Here is a 16822-nt window from a genome sequence, read left to right as displayed (position 1 = left end):
ACAAATCCGGAAATAAGGTTCAAAATTAGTTTTTCGATTTCGAGTATGTTCATTGTATCACAACTGTCATACTGGATTGGGTGGCATTGGCCGAGGGTGACACTGTGGCTGTCTCCACATTATCGACCATATTGATTTCTTTGTTCCAAACAGCAACTCTGTGCTCGATATGAACAGCATGAATAAGCGTATCATTACGAAGATTAGTACGGTTTGTCGAACTCTTGAATGCATTGGTCGCACGCAATAGGAACTGAAAGCTATGTACGTTTGAATTGGCTTTGCATGGTAGAAGGGAAATTTTATGAAAGAGTTGAAGTTAGCAGGTTTCTATAAATTACTTAAATAAAAAATTGCTGGCTTGTGCCAGATCATGTATGAAATTAGTATATTATAACATTTGCATAAATGTAAATGGCTAATTGTTTATTTTTACTAGTTTATCCATAATTTATCATTGTATTCTGTTTGTCCGTTTAATTTGAACGTTAAACTTCTTAAGATGAATAAAAATTCACGCAGCAACATGATGTCAATATCCACAAGCGACGATATGGTAAGGACTGTCTTCAATGAGGTAGCTGAACTCAAATCTTCGGTTTTGAGATTAGACGAACGGTTTGCTATTCAGTTTTTACCTGCACTAAGTAATGTAAATGTAACCAGTTTTTTCTCTTTTGCGACTGCAGGTACTATACAGTTTTTAAATTATGCGAAAATTATGTGTAAGAAGTTGTCTCTCAATGGATTGATTTTATAGCCAAAGAAAGAGAGATGGCCAGAGTCAATGCCCATCCGGACTGTTTTGGTGCCTGAAGTATCGAAGCTACCTTTATACGGGTTTGGATAGGATTCAGGCCAACGGTCACAAACAAAGCACTTTGGTATAATGCATGTATTGATGCAGTGATTGTCTATTTGTAGAAAAAAAACCAGCAAAGATTTGCCAAGCAAAATGTAAGAAAGTAAGACTGCAGTTCCGGAGCATCACTCGCCGCTTACGATATGCAATGATTCAGGAGGGTACATTTGCGACCAGTTGGGGTAGTTGCTCTCATCAAGAGAAAACATAATATCGCTTGCGATTTGAAAGCGATATCTTGGATTATGAATATCAGATCTACAAGAGCACCAAGAAATGGGCTGCTAATCTGCTCATTCAACAAACAATGAAGGGGCAACATCAAAATGAATGACGAAGGGTAAGGTTACTTTAAATAGTTAAGTGAAACCACATAAATCTTACAAGTTGACGTAGACTTAGGTTGGGTTTTCCCCGTTGCTAAGCTCCAGTAAATAAACTTGAAGCACTAACTGCAGCTAACAATACCAGACGTAAATAACATTAATCTGATTTTTTACATAAATTTAAAAACTTTTTAGCTTTGAATGCCGTTTTTCTTTTCTTCCAATTTAATTTCGTTTTTGTCTTTTCTGAGGTATCCAATGTTATTGACCTATTTTCAGTCCGGTTAAATGATAAAAGTATTTTATTTTACATTTATTAAACAAATAAAAATTTGGTACAGTCATGGAACCATCACAAGAAGACTGAGGCAAAAATCCATAACACTTGCTATGTCAGGAGCGGACAGCCCGACGAGACAGCCCGGAGAATACTTGCTTACAAGAACAGAAAAATAAATGATAACTATCATATTTATTATAAGAGATAGAAAAAAAGAAAGAGGAAAAGAAAAGAGATGGTTATTAGATAATATATCTGATGAAAGTGAAGAAAGTATAGGGAAAGTGAGGCAATATCAATACTAGAGGATTGCATAGTTATTTATCATAAAAATAAGCAATGACAAAGTTTAGTAAATCATTACTTATTTGTGAGAGATATTTGATGATTGATGGCTGACACGTAGATCACAAGATGCTGACAAAGAATAACCAAAATTAATGCATCTAAGTGACACGATCATGACAAAAACTGCTCCGATAAAAAATTCTCAGGATCCTGTCATTGTAACTTTAACACTTTTCCAGGAGTTCTCGATACGAATGGCCTTGTACTTGTTGCTGATTACACAGGCGTAACGGAAAAAGGCAGACTTTGTAGCATGTCAAATGGGTGAACTGTCACAGATAAAAAGCTGAAAACCTTGGCTGGCTGCAGCATCCAAACAGGCGTCTTTAAACTCCTCGGCAGGGGCAAAGGTATCACCTATGGTAGGAAAAGTTGTAGTTTTAAAAGTAGTAATCGTCAATTTAAAAGTTACATTTAAGGAAAAACGTAACGAAAAAAAAAGTACGTATGTGACCTGTTATTTTTATAAAAAAAAAAATTTCGTGATTTAAAAAAAGTATTTAATAAAAAAAAAGACGTACGTGTCGACATTCTCTTTTTTTTTTACTCATTCATACTCAACATACAGAATTATAATGACAAATTCACATTATACCACTTTAGGAGTTACTGAAAAAGCAAGCACCTCTGAAATTCGCAAGGTATAAACGCGTCTTACTTTTTTTTTTAACAATATAACTTATTTATTTGTTTTTTTCTTAATTACAGGCTTATTACAAGTTGGTAAGTACATTTTCATTCAAATAAGCCGAAGGCGTAGCTAACTTTTTTATAGGCCAAAAATTATCACCCTGATAAGAACCCCAATGGAACCGAAAAGGTAAAACTTTTTTTTTATTTTATCTGTCTCCTCTCATGACATTAACTTGCCGTAGTTCAAGGAAATCTCAAACGCGTATGAGATTTTATCTGATCCCGACAAAAAAAGGGTTTACGATTTGAAAAGAAAACGTGAGACGGATTTCGACTTTGAAGGCTTCTTTGCAAGTAATCGTCCTTCCACCTCAAGACCTGGACCCAGAACACGAACTCCACCAGCTCCACCAACTCCACCAAGACAATCCAGTCCTCCACCACCACCACCTAATCGTAAGGCGTTGTTGACATAAAATGTTGAAACTCCGCTAATTTTTTTTATAGGATCAGACTACCACATACTTACAACTGCGCAAGTCTCTTTGAAAGAATCGTATCTCGGCGTGAGCGCCTTCAAGGTTTATTACAACCTGAAAGTAAACTGCCAAACATGTCATGGGTAAGCAAAAAGATATAAAAAACAAAACTAGCATGATAATAATTTTGAAATAATAGCAATGAGAATTCTGCTCTGTTTTCCGAGGCTTGTGTGACCTGCAATGGTTCTGGATATGTCGAAACCCGCTTGAGGGATAACAGGAAAAAAGTATCCGTTCCATGCTCTGGTTGTAATGGGAAAGGTGTAAAAACTTTCAAAAAGAAGTGCCAAAGCTGTCTTGGGGCCAAAGAGACTCGTGTAAGTCTGTTGATTCCAATTGCCAAAGGCATTGAATCCGGTCACACGATTAGGATGAAGAACTACGGGAATGTCATGCCCGACAACGTTACCAAGGGCGACTTATTCATCAAGGTAACTGTGGATGATCACTGGGGCTGCTTCACGCGCCACAAAGACACCTTACTTGCTTCCATTGACATCAAACTTCGAGATGCTCTTATGGGAGTAAATCGAAAAGGCAACATTATTAAACATATGGATGGCCGCAAATTGAACATTCCACAAACCCCTGGCAAAGTAATCACACCCGGCAAGACCATAATTCAGAAAGGAGAAGGTATGCCCGTATTCTCTGATACAGATGACAACAAGGGTTGTCTTATCATTAGATTTAACGTGATCTTCCCTGATGAAATCAACATTCCCAAGGATCCATACGTTCGCGATGAAATTGATATTATGTTTGAAACGAAGGAAGAACGTGAGATCCGAGAGAAGACCATTGTTATTGAAGACGACGACGACCAAGATAACGATGTTAGTTCACGAAACGGTGATAATAATGAAGATGAACATGTATCAGATTCTGGAAAGGATCCTTGTGTTAATTAATTAAAAAAAGTTTATATATTGGGGACAGTCATGCGAATACCTGAGTGAGGGGAGGGAGTGGGATACGCTTAATCTTTCATTGTCTTTGTTTTGAGTTCTATATGTCAGACGTTTTGTTCACTATTTTGGCATACTTGTAACAACTATGGATTTTTATTGTTACTACCTAATTGTTATCCCTTAGTGCCCAAGGCCATCGTTGGGGTTATTCCTGATGATTTACATGAAGTCACACGACACATCGTGGAATCCAGATTGGTCGCTTCGTTCGGTTATTTCGTTATCAAGTGCCATTTGGGGTGGTCCCCAAAGATGACAGGTCTCGAGGCTCTTATACTGAATCTTTGCGGTTTGTTCTGGGTGACATTACCTTTCACACTTGGTATATGTGACAGCTCTTTGTGGTTATTTAACAAGATACGAAGGCGTTTTTAACAACAATTTCTTCTTCAGGAGCATATTTCATGAGCCCTAGCATAAGAGCGGGAGTTGTCTTTAATGATTCGAAGTAACATTCTACTTGCCGGTTGTGGAGCATGACTTAAACGAAATAGGTCCCTCGTCTGATCAGTCGATAATCGGCTTGTTGATATGCATCTCATTAGTGATCGTCCTGTTTGCAACGATGAGAAGATGGTGTTTTCACCTCTTTGTGGTGATACATCGGAGCCCTTTTGAGAGCCATCAAAACTAATAAAAAGTGGGTGAGTGCACACGGAGACTGACGTCCTCGCAGTTGTACTTGTGGTGATCCACCTACCGTTGTTACTAATTACACCATAAAACAATACTGCATTCAATGTCATTTCATCATCCCATACAATATTACATCAAAACACGAAACAATTTCTTATGCATTACATCATATGCAACTACAAGCCCCATTTTAGTGCTGTGTAACTTATGAAACATCCAAAATAGAAAATAAGACAATCTATTAACCAGATTGCAAAAAGGAACTAAATTTTATTGAACATAAAAATATTGATTTCTTTTATACATAATGAATACAACTAAAACTACAAGCGTGACACTGCCATCGTGGGTAGATTATATCCAAATATTGTCTAAGCTGTCAATAAACCCACAAGGAGCAGTAAGGAGAATATAATAAACAACCCGTACTTGAATAGGCATTTGGTGCTACGTGAACTCTGCAATTACCAGCTGACATATGATAAATATGACAGCAGTGAAAATATTTCAATTGTCGTAGCACAAGCGTATTACCTTAGCTAAGGTGTGTTTACAGCTCGCATACAACAACTTACCCATTAAACTAAATTCATAATCCGATCTCTCTCAACATACATACATATGCAAACTGATAGTTAGAATAGAACCCTCTGAATCTTTAATCTACTTTTACTTTTAATAAATCTTATAAGCAGTCTCAAAGTACTTTCTTGTTTTATCTTTATCTATCATCAACTATCGCAGCACTTGATCAGTTTTCTTTGCTGAAACAGGCTAGCGATTCTCCATTTTTTCATAGTAATAAAAACCACATTTTCTTTTTTTAATCTTTAATGTCTTTTTTTTTTTTTACCTTTTATGCCTTTTTTTTAATCCTTCATGTTTACCTCACTATAAATGTCTTGTATTTTTTATGGGGTTTCGCCTATATACTGATCGCACCCACCAATGATGCTGCGTATCTTTGCGTAAATATGATTTTTAACACCATGTATTAGCTGGAGCCTGCCGATGATCCAGAATTTAAGCTGAGCAGCTGAAAGGTAATCATTCTTAATAGTTTTCCATACAAGTGCTTCAATTGGCCGATGTACCAGCACATTGTTTAGTGTTACACATGATACGATCGTACATATAATCGTTACCAAGTAATTTTTCCTCTTTTCGTTGCTGTCAGTTATCTTTTGTATTTATCTTTTCACAACATCTTGTAGAAGGTCATTGAAAAAACGATTTAAATTTTTACATCTAAAAGCACTATATTCTTTACTCGTTCATTGTATACTACTGGATTTGTGTCTCCTTTAAGATCGCTCTAAGAACCTTCTTTTTTTTTATATTTCTTCTTCTTCTTCTTCGGCTTCTCCTTCTTCTTTTATAAGCAATAAGTAACTCATGCTGATTAATTGAAGTATGGTACTCAATGTTACATTTATATTAATAGCGGTTCTTTTCTATCTCTGGTCAGCTAACTCATTGCGAGAACTATTAATATTAAATTTCTCTTTCTTACAATTCTTGATTTGATTTGAGAAGATACTCTACTCGATCGATGATATCGTAACTAAGTGGTATAGCATTCCGTATTTAACTGTCATTCGTATATCATATTTAGGCCAATCATCCTTTTTTAATATAGACGTATGTACTCGTAGTATGAGAAGTTGGATAGCACTATACAAGCGTTTGCTGGTATGCGAAATGTTGTTTTAATTTTTTTGTTTATTTATTTATACGAATTGCTCAATTATGCTTAAGTGAATCGTATCCAAATACGACAGTTACTGACATTGGCGCTACTTTCAGCATCCTTTTTGCTACCATGTGACATCCAAAATAAGTTAACTAAGGCTTCATATTCTTTCATGTCCGGGAACAACTTAAGAAAATTAGTTTTGACATTTTGAGCGATAATGTGCCAAACACAAATCATTGTAGACTTCTGAAAAGATATTAACCAGTGCACTAGGACCACTTGCAGCTTTATCAGTGATAATCACTTCTGGTAAGGTACCAGCAATATCGTAGATCTACATTTTTACTAATTTATGACCAAAAACAAAAAATTATAAATAAAATAATTTATTTCAAATTTAAATAAGAGTGATCACATAAAATAAAAATAATAATCCAAAGATTGAAGGATAAAAAGTAAGATTTTTTTCATGCATCATGTCACACCATTAGCTTTGTCTTGAGTGTTCCGAAAAACCACTGATAAGTCACCTTGGTTTTGTCCGCAATCCAGGCGAAAGCAATAGTGTAATTCCATAAACCCTTCTTCGATCCATTGCTGATATTGTTCACACCAGTAGCATTTATTAGAGGATAAGCAACCATGTCAGTACGGTATTTTTCGTCAACGAGAAGTAGTTTGGGGCATTGAAGAATGTTGTTTATCGTACTAACATGGGCAAATAAAAATAGGGTCAACCTTCCATTCTTCTCATACTAGCTTAATAAAGTGTACCCCTTCTCTTCCAAGTTGCGAATGAAGGGATTCATGTGACGTTGATTTTCACCTTGTTTTAAACCACGTCTCAACAAAGCACGTTGGTTAGTCATGTCCTTTGAAAACACTCTCGTCTTTGTGAACTTGACGTTGTTTACGGTTACGACAATAGAGGATGTCTTGGCGTTTGCGACGTGCATCTCGTCAATCTTAATGTTTCTGTTCGTAATGGAGATTCCGGTTGTTGACAAGACATAATTTTTTGTCGTCTTCCAACATGTCATGAATGTGGACATTGTTGTGGCTTTCAACGATCCAGCGATCTCCATTCTCCTTGGGCAAAACTGCTCTGATAAAAAAGTCGCATGTTCCCGTCACTGTAACTTTAACTAATTTGGGAGAGTTCTCTGTACGAACAGCCTTGAATACACAGCCGTAATAGAAAAAGGCTGGCTTTTCAGCCTGTCCAATGTGTGAAATGTCCCGGATGAATAGCTGATAACCTTGGTTGGCTGCAGCATCCAAACAGGCGTCTATAATTCCTCGACAAAGGCAAAGGTATCACCTACAGTAGGAAACGATGTAGCTGTAAAAGTAGTAACCGACATTTTCAAAGTTTTATTTAAGGAGAAACTTTACTACAAAAAATAGTAAGATTAAAAAAAAAAAAAAAAAAAGTACGTGGGTCACCTGTTATTTTTTCAAAAAAAAACCCCCGTGATTTAAAAAAAGTACTTAAAAAAAAGAGACGTAGGTGTCGACATTCTCTTTTTTTTTTTACTCATTCATACAAAACAATCAGAATTATAATGACGAAATCATATTATAAGACATTAGGAGTTACAGAAAACGCAACCTCCTCTAAAATTCGAAAGGTATGAATGAGTCTTAATTTTTTTTTTTGTCAATGTAACTCATTTATTTTTATTTTCTTAATTGCAGGCTTATTACAAATTGGTAAGTACATTTTTATTCAAATAAACCGACTGTGTAGCTAACTTGTTTATAGGCCAAAACTTATCACCCTGATAAAAATCCCAATGGAACCGAAAAGGTAAAAGTTTTTTTTTTATCTGTCTCATTTCATGACATTAACTTGCCTTAGTTCAAAATAATTTTGAACGCGTATGAGATTTTGTCTGATCATGAACAAAAAGTGGCTTACGATTTGAAAAGAAAAGGCGGAATGAAGTTCGATTTCGAAAGCTTTTACGCAAATACTTCTCCTTACACCTCAAGACGACGACGCAGGACGCCAACTCCACCACGACCATATACTCCTCCACCACCACCTCCTAAGAGTAAGGCTTAGTTGTTATAAAATGTTGAAACTCCGCTAAAAATTTTTTATAGGATCAGACTACCATATCCATACTACCGCGGAAGTTTCTTTAGAAGAATCGTATCTCGGCGTGAGCGCCTTCAAGGTTTACTGCAACCTCAAGGTGAACTGCCAAACATGCCATGGGTAAGCAAAAAGAAATAAATAAAAAAACTAGCATGATAGTAATTTTGAAATAATAGTATTGAGAGTAGTGTTCTCTTTTCTGAGAATTGTGTGACTTGCAATGGTGCTGGATATGTCCAAACCCGGTTGAGTGATAACAGAAAGAAAGCATCTGTTACGTGCTCTGGTTGTGATGGAGCAGGAGTCAATACTTACAAAAAGAAATGCCAGACCTGTCTTGGGGCCAGAATGACTCCTGTTAGTGTGCTTATTCCAATTGTCAAAGGCATCGGTTCCGGCGACACAATCATATTGGAGAAGTATGGCAACTTTATGCCAGACAACGTTACAAAGGAGGACTTGCTTATCAAGGTGACAGTCGAAGATAAATGGGGCTGTTTCTCGCGCGAGGGAGACAATTTACATGCCTTTATCGACATCAAACTACGAGATGCTCTCATGGGTATAAATCGAAAGCGAGATTTTATAAAACATATAGATGGCCGAAAATTAAACTTTCAACAAGCCCCCGGAACAGTGATTACACCCGGTATGGACTTCTTTCAGAAAGGTCAAGGAATGCCCTTATTCTCTGATACGAATGGCAATAAGGGTAATCTTTTCATTAAATTTAATGTGATCTTCCCTGTCCACGTCAGCATTCCCACGGATACATACGTTCGGAATGAAATTAATATTATGTTCGAACCGGAAGAAGAACGTGAGATCCGTGAGAAAACGATTGTGATCGATGACGACGGTAAAGATGAACTCGTATCTGATTCTGCAAACGATCCTTATGATGATACAGAAGATCAGTTCTATGATTTTGACGATTAAGAAGACGAGGTCTATGATTGTGAAGATTGTAGCCACGAGAATTCAGGAAGCACGGTCTCAAACTCATACACTCATAACAACGTAACCCAAAATAGTTGATAATTACCATTAAGATACTCGAAAATGTCCATCAGTATTGGTTATGATATGTACAGTCAAACAAAAGTAAGTTTAGAGAAACCTTATTTTTGGCCTTTTTTGTTTCACAACACTTCTTTTAATAAAATAGTTTTTTCTTTCATATATCACTAATTAACCAGGTATGCCTTTAACAGACACGACAAATCATACTCATGGTAACTATAATCCCCCGAAATAAGATAAATTTTGGGGTTTTTTATACCTAAATAAGCACGGCATAACAACAACCGCTATTTCCGGTACAGTTGACGTAGTATCGTCTACTTTGCGAAGTGTTATGAAAAGGATAAAATAAACAGGTAGTCCTTTGCCTAAAAAAAAACCTGGTGGACCAAAAACGATTGACCGAAGGGCGCAAAGAGATATGGAACGTGACATTAGAGACGATCCATTTGTCACGTATGGTGATTTGAAATTAGAGTTACAAATGACTGAAATTAACGTCTGTAGAGCAACTATTATCACATCAGTAAAGGAGCTTGGATTTGGATTTTATTATGCAGCACATAAGCCACGTTTAACAAAGAGACGCAAGAAAAACAGGCTTGTTTAATATCATTGTGTGGCAGATAATAATCTTCGATAATCGCACCTAACTCTGGTCGAATCGAGTATGCTGCTTTTAATCTTAATAAGGCATCAGTGTTGGCATTTAATTTTCCAGGACGATAAATAATATCAAAGTCATACGGCAATAAAGAGGCTTGCCATCGGACAGCTTTGCGGATGCCATTTCATTAAATTTGATGAGATATTGTAAACTTTTCTGATCGGTATAAACCTTCAATAGGTAAACTTTAAAAGCGTAGACAAAACATACAATCGCCATGAGCTCTTTTTCATAAATGCATGTACTGTTCTCCGCATCAGTTAACGCATTATTACCATTATATACTGGTCGTATAAAATCCTGATTACCTTCTCCTGCTTGTTATAAGACACCTCCTATACCAGTGTTCGACGCATCGGTGAACCATATGAACAGTCTCGTAAAGTCCGGAAGGATCAATACTTGATCACGAGTAACAATGTTTTATAACTTTGAAATTCCATTTCCTGTTTATGTCCCCAAATGAAAGAAACATTCTTCGTTTTGAGCTTGTTCACTGGTGATATCAATCCTGATAGATCTCCAGAAATCTTCGATAGTATTGTAGCATCCCTACAAACCGACTAATCTCCATCACATTCTTAGGTCGTGGCCATTTTACAAATTTGGCGATCCGGTCTGTATCCATCTTAAAACCGTCTTTACCCACCAAACTTCCTAGTAGTTTTACCTCTTGGTAGCCAAACTTACATTTAGAGAGTGATAATGACAAATTTGCTGCTTTTGCGTTGACAAGATGATCTAAATGGTCCACATGCTCTTCTAACGATTTAGAAAAGACTAACTCATCATCAATGTATATTGAAACGGACAAATATAGCTCTTCGAAATGATAGAATGTACACAAGATTGCCACGCTTGTGGACTACCTTTTAGGTTCATAGGAAGTTATTTCCATCAATTATGACGGAAAGTTGTTGAGAATCCAGTATAATCACGACAATCATTGGGGTCAACGGGATTGGTTTACACAGACAAGTAAAAAGAATAAAAATAAAAACAGGGAATAAGTTAAATATCCAGTGTCGTTTTATTCCAGGTTATAGGTTCACAATAAACCAAAGGGAAAACTATGTATTTAGATATTATCCTATTTATATAAATTTTCAGACGTTAATAAAATATAATTGTGATAAGAAGTTAATGTGCTTATCAGTATCTTATGCTTGAGAAACTATATTCGGTGTACGTGACACAGAGCAAATGGCTGTCTATCTTTTATGATTACAGGAGGTATATTTGGATTTGAAGATACTCTTTGAGGTAACACAGAGTTTTCTTTTTCTGTTTCCTTATTATAGAAATTATACCCCTGTCCATGATTAATGGTAAAATGGTGTAAGGATATTTTACTGTCATATCCTTATCTTAAATGATATTATGTATTTTATTGGTTGTATTCTTTGTTATGCAATTGTGTATATTTATTATTGACTGTAGCCGTTTTTATTTATGTAGTTTATATCGTTCTATATTTTGTGTTTCACCGCAATCGTCATTGATTTCAAGTTGCGAAAACCCTTTAAGACAATCAAATACGGAGTAATATTCTGCGTTAGCCAGTAATGTAGACAGAAAATTGATGTTAGGAATCGGATGTCCTGCGTTTTTAATTGCTAAATTGATTGGTTTGTAGTTGAGACATAGTCGGTGTGGATCCTTTTTTACCAGCCAGTTAATAAGGATTACCACTACTTAATCCGGATTCGGGGGCACCACTTTTAGCATACTGTAACTTTTCCATAGAGCTAATCTTGACGTCATCTTCATCGCTCAATTCGACCTTTTCGTTAACCGTATTAATTGAAATTGACCACATCGCTTTTGGTTTTTGATTACCCGGTGATGATATTAATTCAGGTATTTTCCGGACCTTCTAAAATTTCTTTCTTGGAGCTCTTTGATCCTAATTACTAGTCACTAACGCTACTGCGGCTGCCCATGGACCTGTGCATGGTTCTATCATGTCTAAATCTGCTAGTTGTTTCCGATAGCCTTTTAACCATTTATTTGCCGCAATAGGAAGCAGTCTAGGAGAGACTGTTATGGCTTTAACATCATTCTTAATTTTGTTGCCATATGGTTCAACTTTCCCGGATTTTATTTCTTTAGACGTAGCAAAGACCGACATATGTTTCTTCAACACCGTAATTATCTTTTCCGGTTGATACATGTTAACTGTGGATTGATATCCCAAACTTGAGAATCTTCCTCACCCACTGCACATACATTTGATTTACGATCATCCTTCGATCCGTACGTGATATGATATACGCTTGACTTCGCTTGGTTTGCTCCAAGCTCTAACAAAAGGTTTGAAATACCAAAGGCTTCCAGTTCTTCCTTCGTCGGTTCAAGGATCGTGCCTTCCAACATCGATGAATCATAGATGGCCTGGCAACTGTCATAATGATTAATATGCATTTCGGTAATAACATCTATGATTTCCTCAATCTGTTGCATGTAAGCACTCCCAACGGTACCTTACTTTTATTCAAAAGTTGTCCCAATACCGTATTCTTCTTAGTTTACGACATTTACCGTCATATTGGCTACTACCATACGGTAAGGCTTGTCTTCATCAGAACTTTCCATCACCTTTGGCATAATATACAACCCTTGCTTCTTATAAATATCGTCAGAAGGCTGTAAGATCTTGTCTTAGATCCAATTGGTGGATGGTTCAGATAACTTCAATCATAGCAACTGACTTTTCCCGGGTTCAAAAACCCATTCGTAAACGATTGATACGTCTTTGAACTCTAAGTTACGTTTGTTATCAGAGACGGTCGCAAATACAGCCATAGCATTGTTATGATTTTCTATCGCCAAGTCAAAACTTTTTCATGCAGGGGCGTAGGGATATCATACAGCTTGTTAGTTTTATCAGGGGTCATGTCATGTTCGTGTCACATAGATGCATTAAATTTGGTATTTCTTTTTCAGCACCTCGTCATCTACGTGTCAGCCATCAATCATCAAATCTGTCATAAAAAAGTACTGACTTACTAAACTTTGTCATTGCTTACTTTTGTACTAAATAACTATACAATCCTCTATTAGAAATATAGCCTAGGTTGTCCTCTTCTTTCTTCCCCTTCATCAGATATATTATCTGATAACTCTCTCTTTTCTATTCTTCTATCTCTCTCGCTTATAATAAATAATAATTATCCTTTATTTCTTTGTCCTTGTAAGCAAGTATTCTTCTGTCTGTACTGTCCGCCTGTCCACTCCTGACATGTAAACACCAAATTGTTCAGATGTGGATTTGTTGTCACCTTGGTTGCATAGATAAAATTCATGCCAGTCCATCTTGGAGTCATAGGGGTCTGACGTACACAGAATGAATTCTGAATTGTAACTTCAGTTGAAAATTGAAACTTTAGCTTAACCACACCCATTGGAATATCAATTTTCCTACCTGCGAATCTCAAAACTCTATCTTTTGGTAACACCGATAATCCTTCTCCAATTGTTTGACCATATCCCAATGGACTATTGATACTACAGCACGTCCATTGATCGGAAACTCACGATTCCGTTGATCCTTTACAATAGCTAGCACTGATTACACACTAGTTCCATCCAGAACCAAACTGGACGCATCCAAGTTGATCATATTCACCGCTGGTAGCTCATCCTTGTCAATCTTCATAGACTCAGCCATACCTTTGACCATCGATTTCGTCCTATTAGTCAAGGGCTAACCGCCTAGTAGATTAAGGTATTGATTTTACAGTTCATGTGCGAAATATAACAGCCAAGGTACAGCGACGGGTATTTGCGTATCCAATAACTTCGTTTTGAGATCCAGATGTGTCACATTTTTTTAATCGTTCAACAAGATAGGAAACTCCCGCTACATCCATCTCGCGATTGACGGTGGGATTTTACCTCGCTGCTTTGCTTGGATATCAAGGTTTTTTGAATTCTACCTTGGCCTTTCTTTCTTTCTCTAAGTTCTGTAACCTAATCGCTTTATACTCTTCTGGAGTCTTTTTGGTAGTACCAGTTGCATATACCTTGTGTTCATCAACTTTGGCTCCGTGTTAGATAAAGTGTATCGATGAACTATTTGCTTTTGGACTATTTTACTAGATTGTCCCTCTACTTCTAAACCTCTAGGGGCTTTTCTTCAAATCCTTCTGCTCTGCTCTTGAATGGAATTGTTTGCTTGACCTTCACAACGGTTCTCATGATTACGATTAGGACAGTTAAAGGACAAGTGGTTTGCCTATTCACAAGTATTACACACCAAGTTAAAATTCCTAGCGAAATGTCCTACATCATCGCAATTGTAACACCTTATTTTATTTCCACCTGTACCATGGTTACCAGTGCGACCTGAATAGGTGGAATGACCCATTTGAGTTGCGTTGGTCTTCTCCATCATGTCAACACGATCCTTGACCACGGCTAGTTCATTTTCAATAAAATTGAGCTTTTCAAACTTGGCTAATACTAGTCGTTGGAAATCCGTCATATTCGACTTGATGTTATTGGCTGTACCACTTGAATGGTCTGTGCAACTTAAATTACTCTCAAATCTGAGTAAAGCATTTACTGGTGTACTGACCACGAGATTTTTGTCATAACATGTAACATTCAAAACTTTACGGTCTTCGTACATACAACTCTCTGCACAGAGCAGCAACTTCCCGAAACCATCAAGACCATCGAAAAACATATTAGCTTATTTAATCAAAGGATGCTAGAGCTTCTGCTCACAAAAAGGCGAACTTGAGGTAATAAACCTTTCATGAGATCTCTGACGTTTGCGTTTCAGTACAATAAATAAAATCAGGTCCAGAACATTGCATACGATAACGTTTTATCACTATAAATTCCAAATGTGTCGCTTCATTAGATTGAGTACGTTCCACGTAGTCTTTGGTATGTAAGTCATACCATTCCTCCGTCTTGTAATTTTTTTGCACTTGTCCAAGATACAATCCTAGGTACCGTCATCATATAGCAGGCTTCGAAGGTCTTCCTATCATTTATCAAATGATTTATCGTCCATCTTTCAGCATGACCAGCCAGACATAAAAGAAAAGTGTCCTTTTTCCTCTCGCCAGTAGGCCGGTTGTTCCTCTTGGAGAATTTCTCAAGGTCTTGAAGAAAGAGTAATCGATCCTTGACTCTACCCGTTTCAGAAAACATAGGTGGGGACCGATTATTGGTCTTCCAGTGGCCACCGTGATTTGTTTGTTTTTTTCTTTATCAATAACTAATACGGACATGTTACGGTCTACATATTTCTTAGTGGTATGATTCTTAAATACGATATTATTTGCATTTATGACCCAGGTGGTAGGCCGACTTCACTGTTGTAATTACCTATAATATTTTTAAGTTGTTGATTCTTTCAGTATTCGTTCGACTTGCTTCGTTCTATTAAGTAAGCCCAGCTACTCCACTAAATGTTGTATCGAGATTTGATTTATCTATTGACTTAATAAAACGTTTTTTGCGGAAACTATCTTGACTGTAAAACAGCACTCCGCACACGTTAGGATGATGTACTGTTTGGTGAGATTATGGATGAGAAAAGACTTAAACTTTATTAATTTAGAAGAAATTACGACTTTACAATATAACTGAGTAGTGCATAGTACAACTTAGACTACCACAGGATATAATCTATTCGTATCATGTCACAAGGTTAGCTTCAAAACACCATCACAGAGAGCTATTGAGGCGCTAGAGTAATTCGTGCTCTAAACTATCGCCTTACCACAGCTGTGTTGTAAGGGGATTACAATTACCCCTTGGCTTAATAAATTAAACTATCTGAGCGCCTTATTGATTATATAGTACTCTCCAACTAACAAGGAAAGTATTGAAAAACGTAGAAATTGGGATTTAAGATAATTTATAGTTTATTTATTCTGAACTTCGTTAATTGATATTTGATTTTCTGAAACTATTAGTATGATTATATGTTATTATCAGGATGGTGTGGTTTGATTGGCAGAGCCTTTTTTACGCTTTGCGTCTGGCTGTGATACCCATTGGATGGCTTGAGGTACACATATCAGTCATCGTGACCTCATCACAAGTGGTGGTTTTCATATTTTTGGTGTATTAGACGGACTTTACTAGTCTAGTAGCCTAAGAAATGGGTAAAAAAAAAAAAGTAAATTAACATTTATATTACCATATATGGACTAATAATGGTTGTCTTGGACACTCGCTTGTTTGCCAAGAAAGCTTTATGTTATAATTGCGTGATGTCACAGCAATGCTGAGTTATTAAAGAACACTTTTTAATACAAACAAAGATGAACGTTAGCATTCGTGAAGCCAGATGTGTAAGTTTGGAACAAACGATTAATCATTAAAGATTCAAGTTGTGCAACGATTTATCTAATGAAATCTTGCAATATGATAAGCCAAAAATTACGATAAAAATGTACTTGTGTTTTTTACTATCATTACGTTTTCTAATGTTTGGTCATAAAATTGAAGCTGAAAGTGATTTCATTTTGAGAAAGGTTAGATTACATAGTTATCGAGGCTCTTTCAGATATGATGGTGCACTCTTTTAGTTTTTTTTTCTTAACGCTATTTTGTATCATTGATAATGTATAAACGTGGGACATTCATGCACATATCCAATTGATTTACCCTCCTGGGAACCATGTGTTTTTACTGAAGGGTAAGCATAGGTACAAAAATATATGGTCAGGAGGGACTGTCTAATACGCCTTTAAAAAATAGGATTAGCG

The 16822-nt window shown here is 36.5% G+C and overlaps 3 protein-coding genes across 3 annotated transcripts; all 3 read left to right on the top strand.

The window, feature by feature from the left end:
• Positions 1 to 529: 529 nt before the first annotated feature.
• EV154DRAFT_484943 (uncharacterized protein) lies at positions 530 to 1555 on the top strand (the record flags this gene model as incomplete). Its single annotated transcript, XM_051598706.1, has 4 exons — positions 530 to 689; positions 925 to 1023; positions 1384 to 1485; positions 1530 to 1555. The coding sequence occupies 4 exons, from the start codon at positions 530 to 532 to the stop codon at positions 1553 to 1555; spliced, it is 387 nt and encodes a 128-aa protein (XP_051453980.1).
• Positions 1556 to 2391: 836 nt separating this feature from the next.
• On the top strand, positions 2392 to 3902 carry EV154DRAFT_567358 (uncharacterized protein; the record flags this gene model as incomplete). Its single annotated transcript, XM_051606013.1, has 6 exons — positions 2392 to 2457; positions 2525 to 2539; positions 2592 to 2636; positions 2692 to 2905; positions 2957 to 3071; positions 3128 to 3902. 6 exons carry the CDS (start codon positions 2392 to 2394, stop codon positions 3900 to 3902), a joined length of 1230 nt encoding a protein of 409 aa, XP_051453979.1.
• A 3957-nt stretch (positions 3903 to 7859) lies between these two features.
• On the top strand, positions 7860 to 9337 carry EV154DRAFT_573699 (uncharacterized protein; the record flags this gene model as incomplete). The annotated part of the gene is made up of 6 exons (XM_051606402.1): positions 7860 to 7925; positions 7993 to 8007; positions 8060 to 8104; positions 8156 to 8351; positions 8404 to 8518; positions 8575 to 9337. 6 exons carry the CDS (start codon positions 7860 to 7862, stop codon positions 9335 to 9337), a joined length of 1200 nt encoding a protein of 399 aa, XP_051453978.1.
• Positions 9338 to 16822: the final 7485 nt, after the last annotated feature.

The sequence above is a fragment of the Mucor mucedo genome (genome assembly GCF_025094135.1).
Source record: "Mucor mucedo strain NRRL 3635 chromosome Unknown EV154scaffold_103, whole genome shotgun sequence".
NCBI classification, from domain to species: Eukaryota; Fungi; Mucoromycota; class Mucoromycetes; order Mucorales; family Mucoraceae; genus Mucor; species Mucor mucedo.
This window is presented reverse-complemented; position numbering and strand designations above follow the sequence as displayed.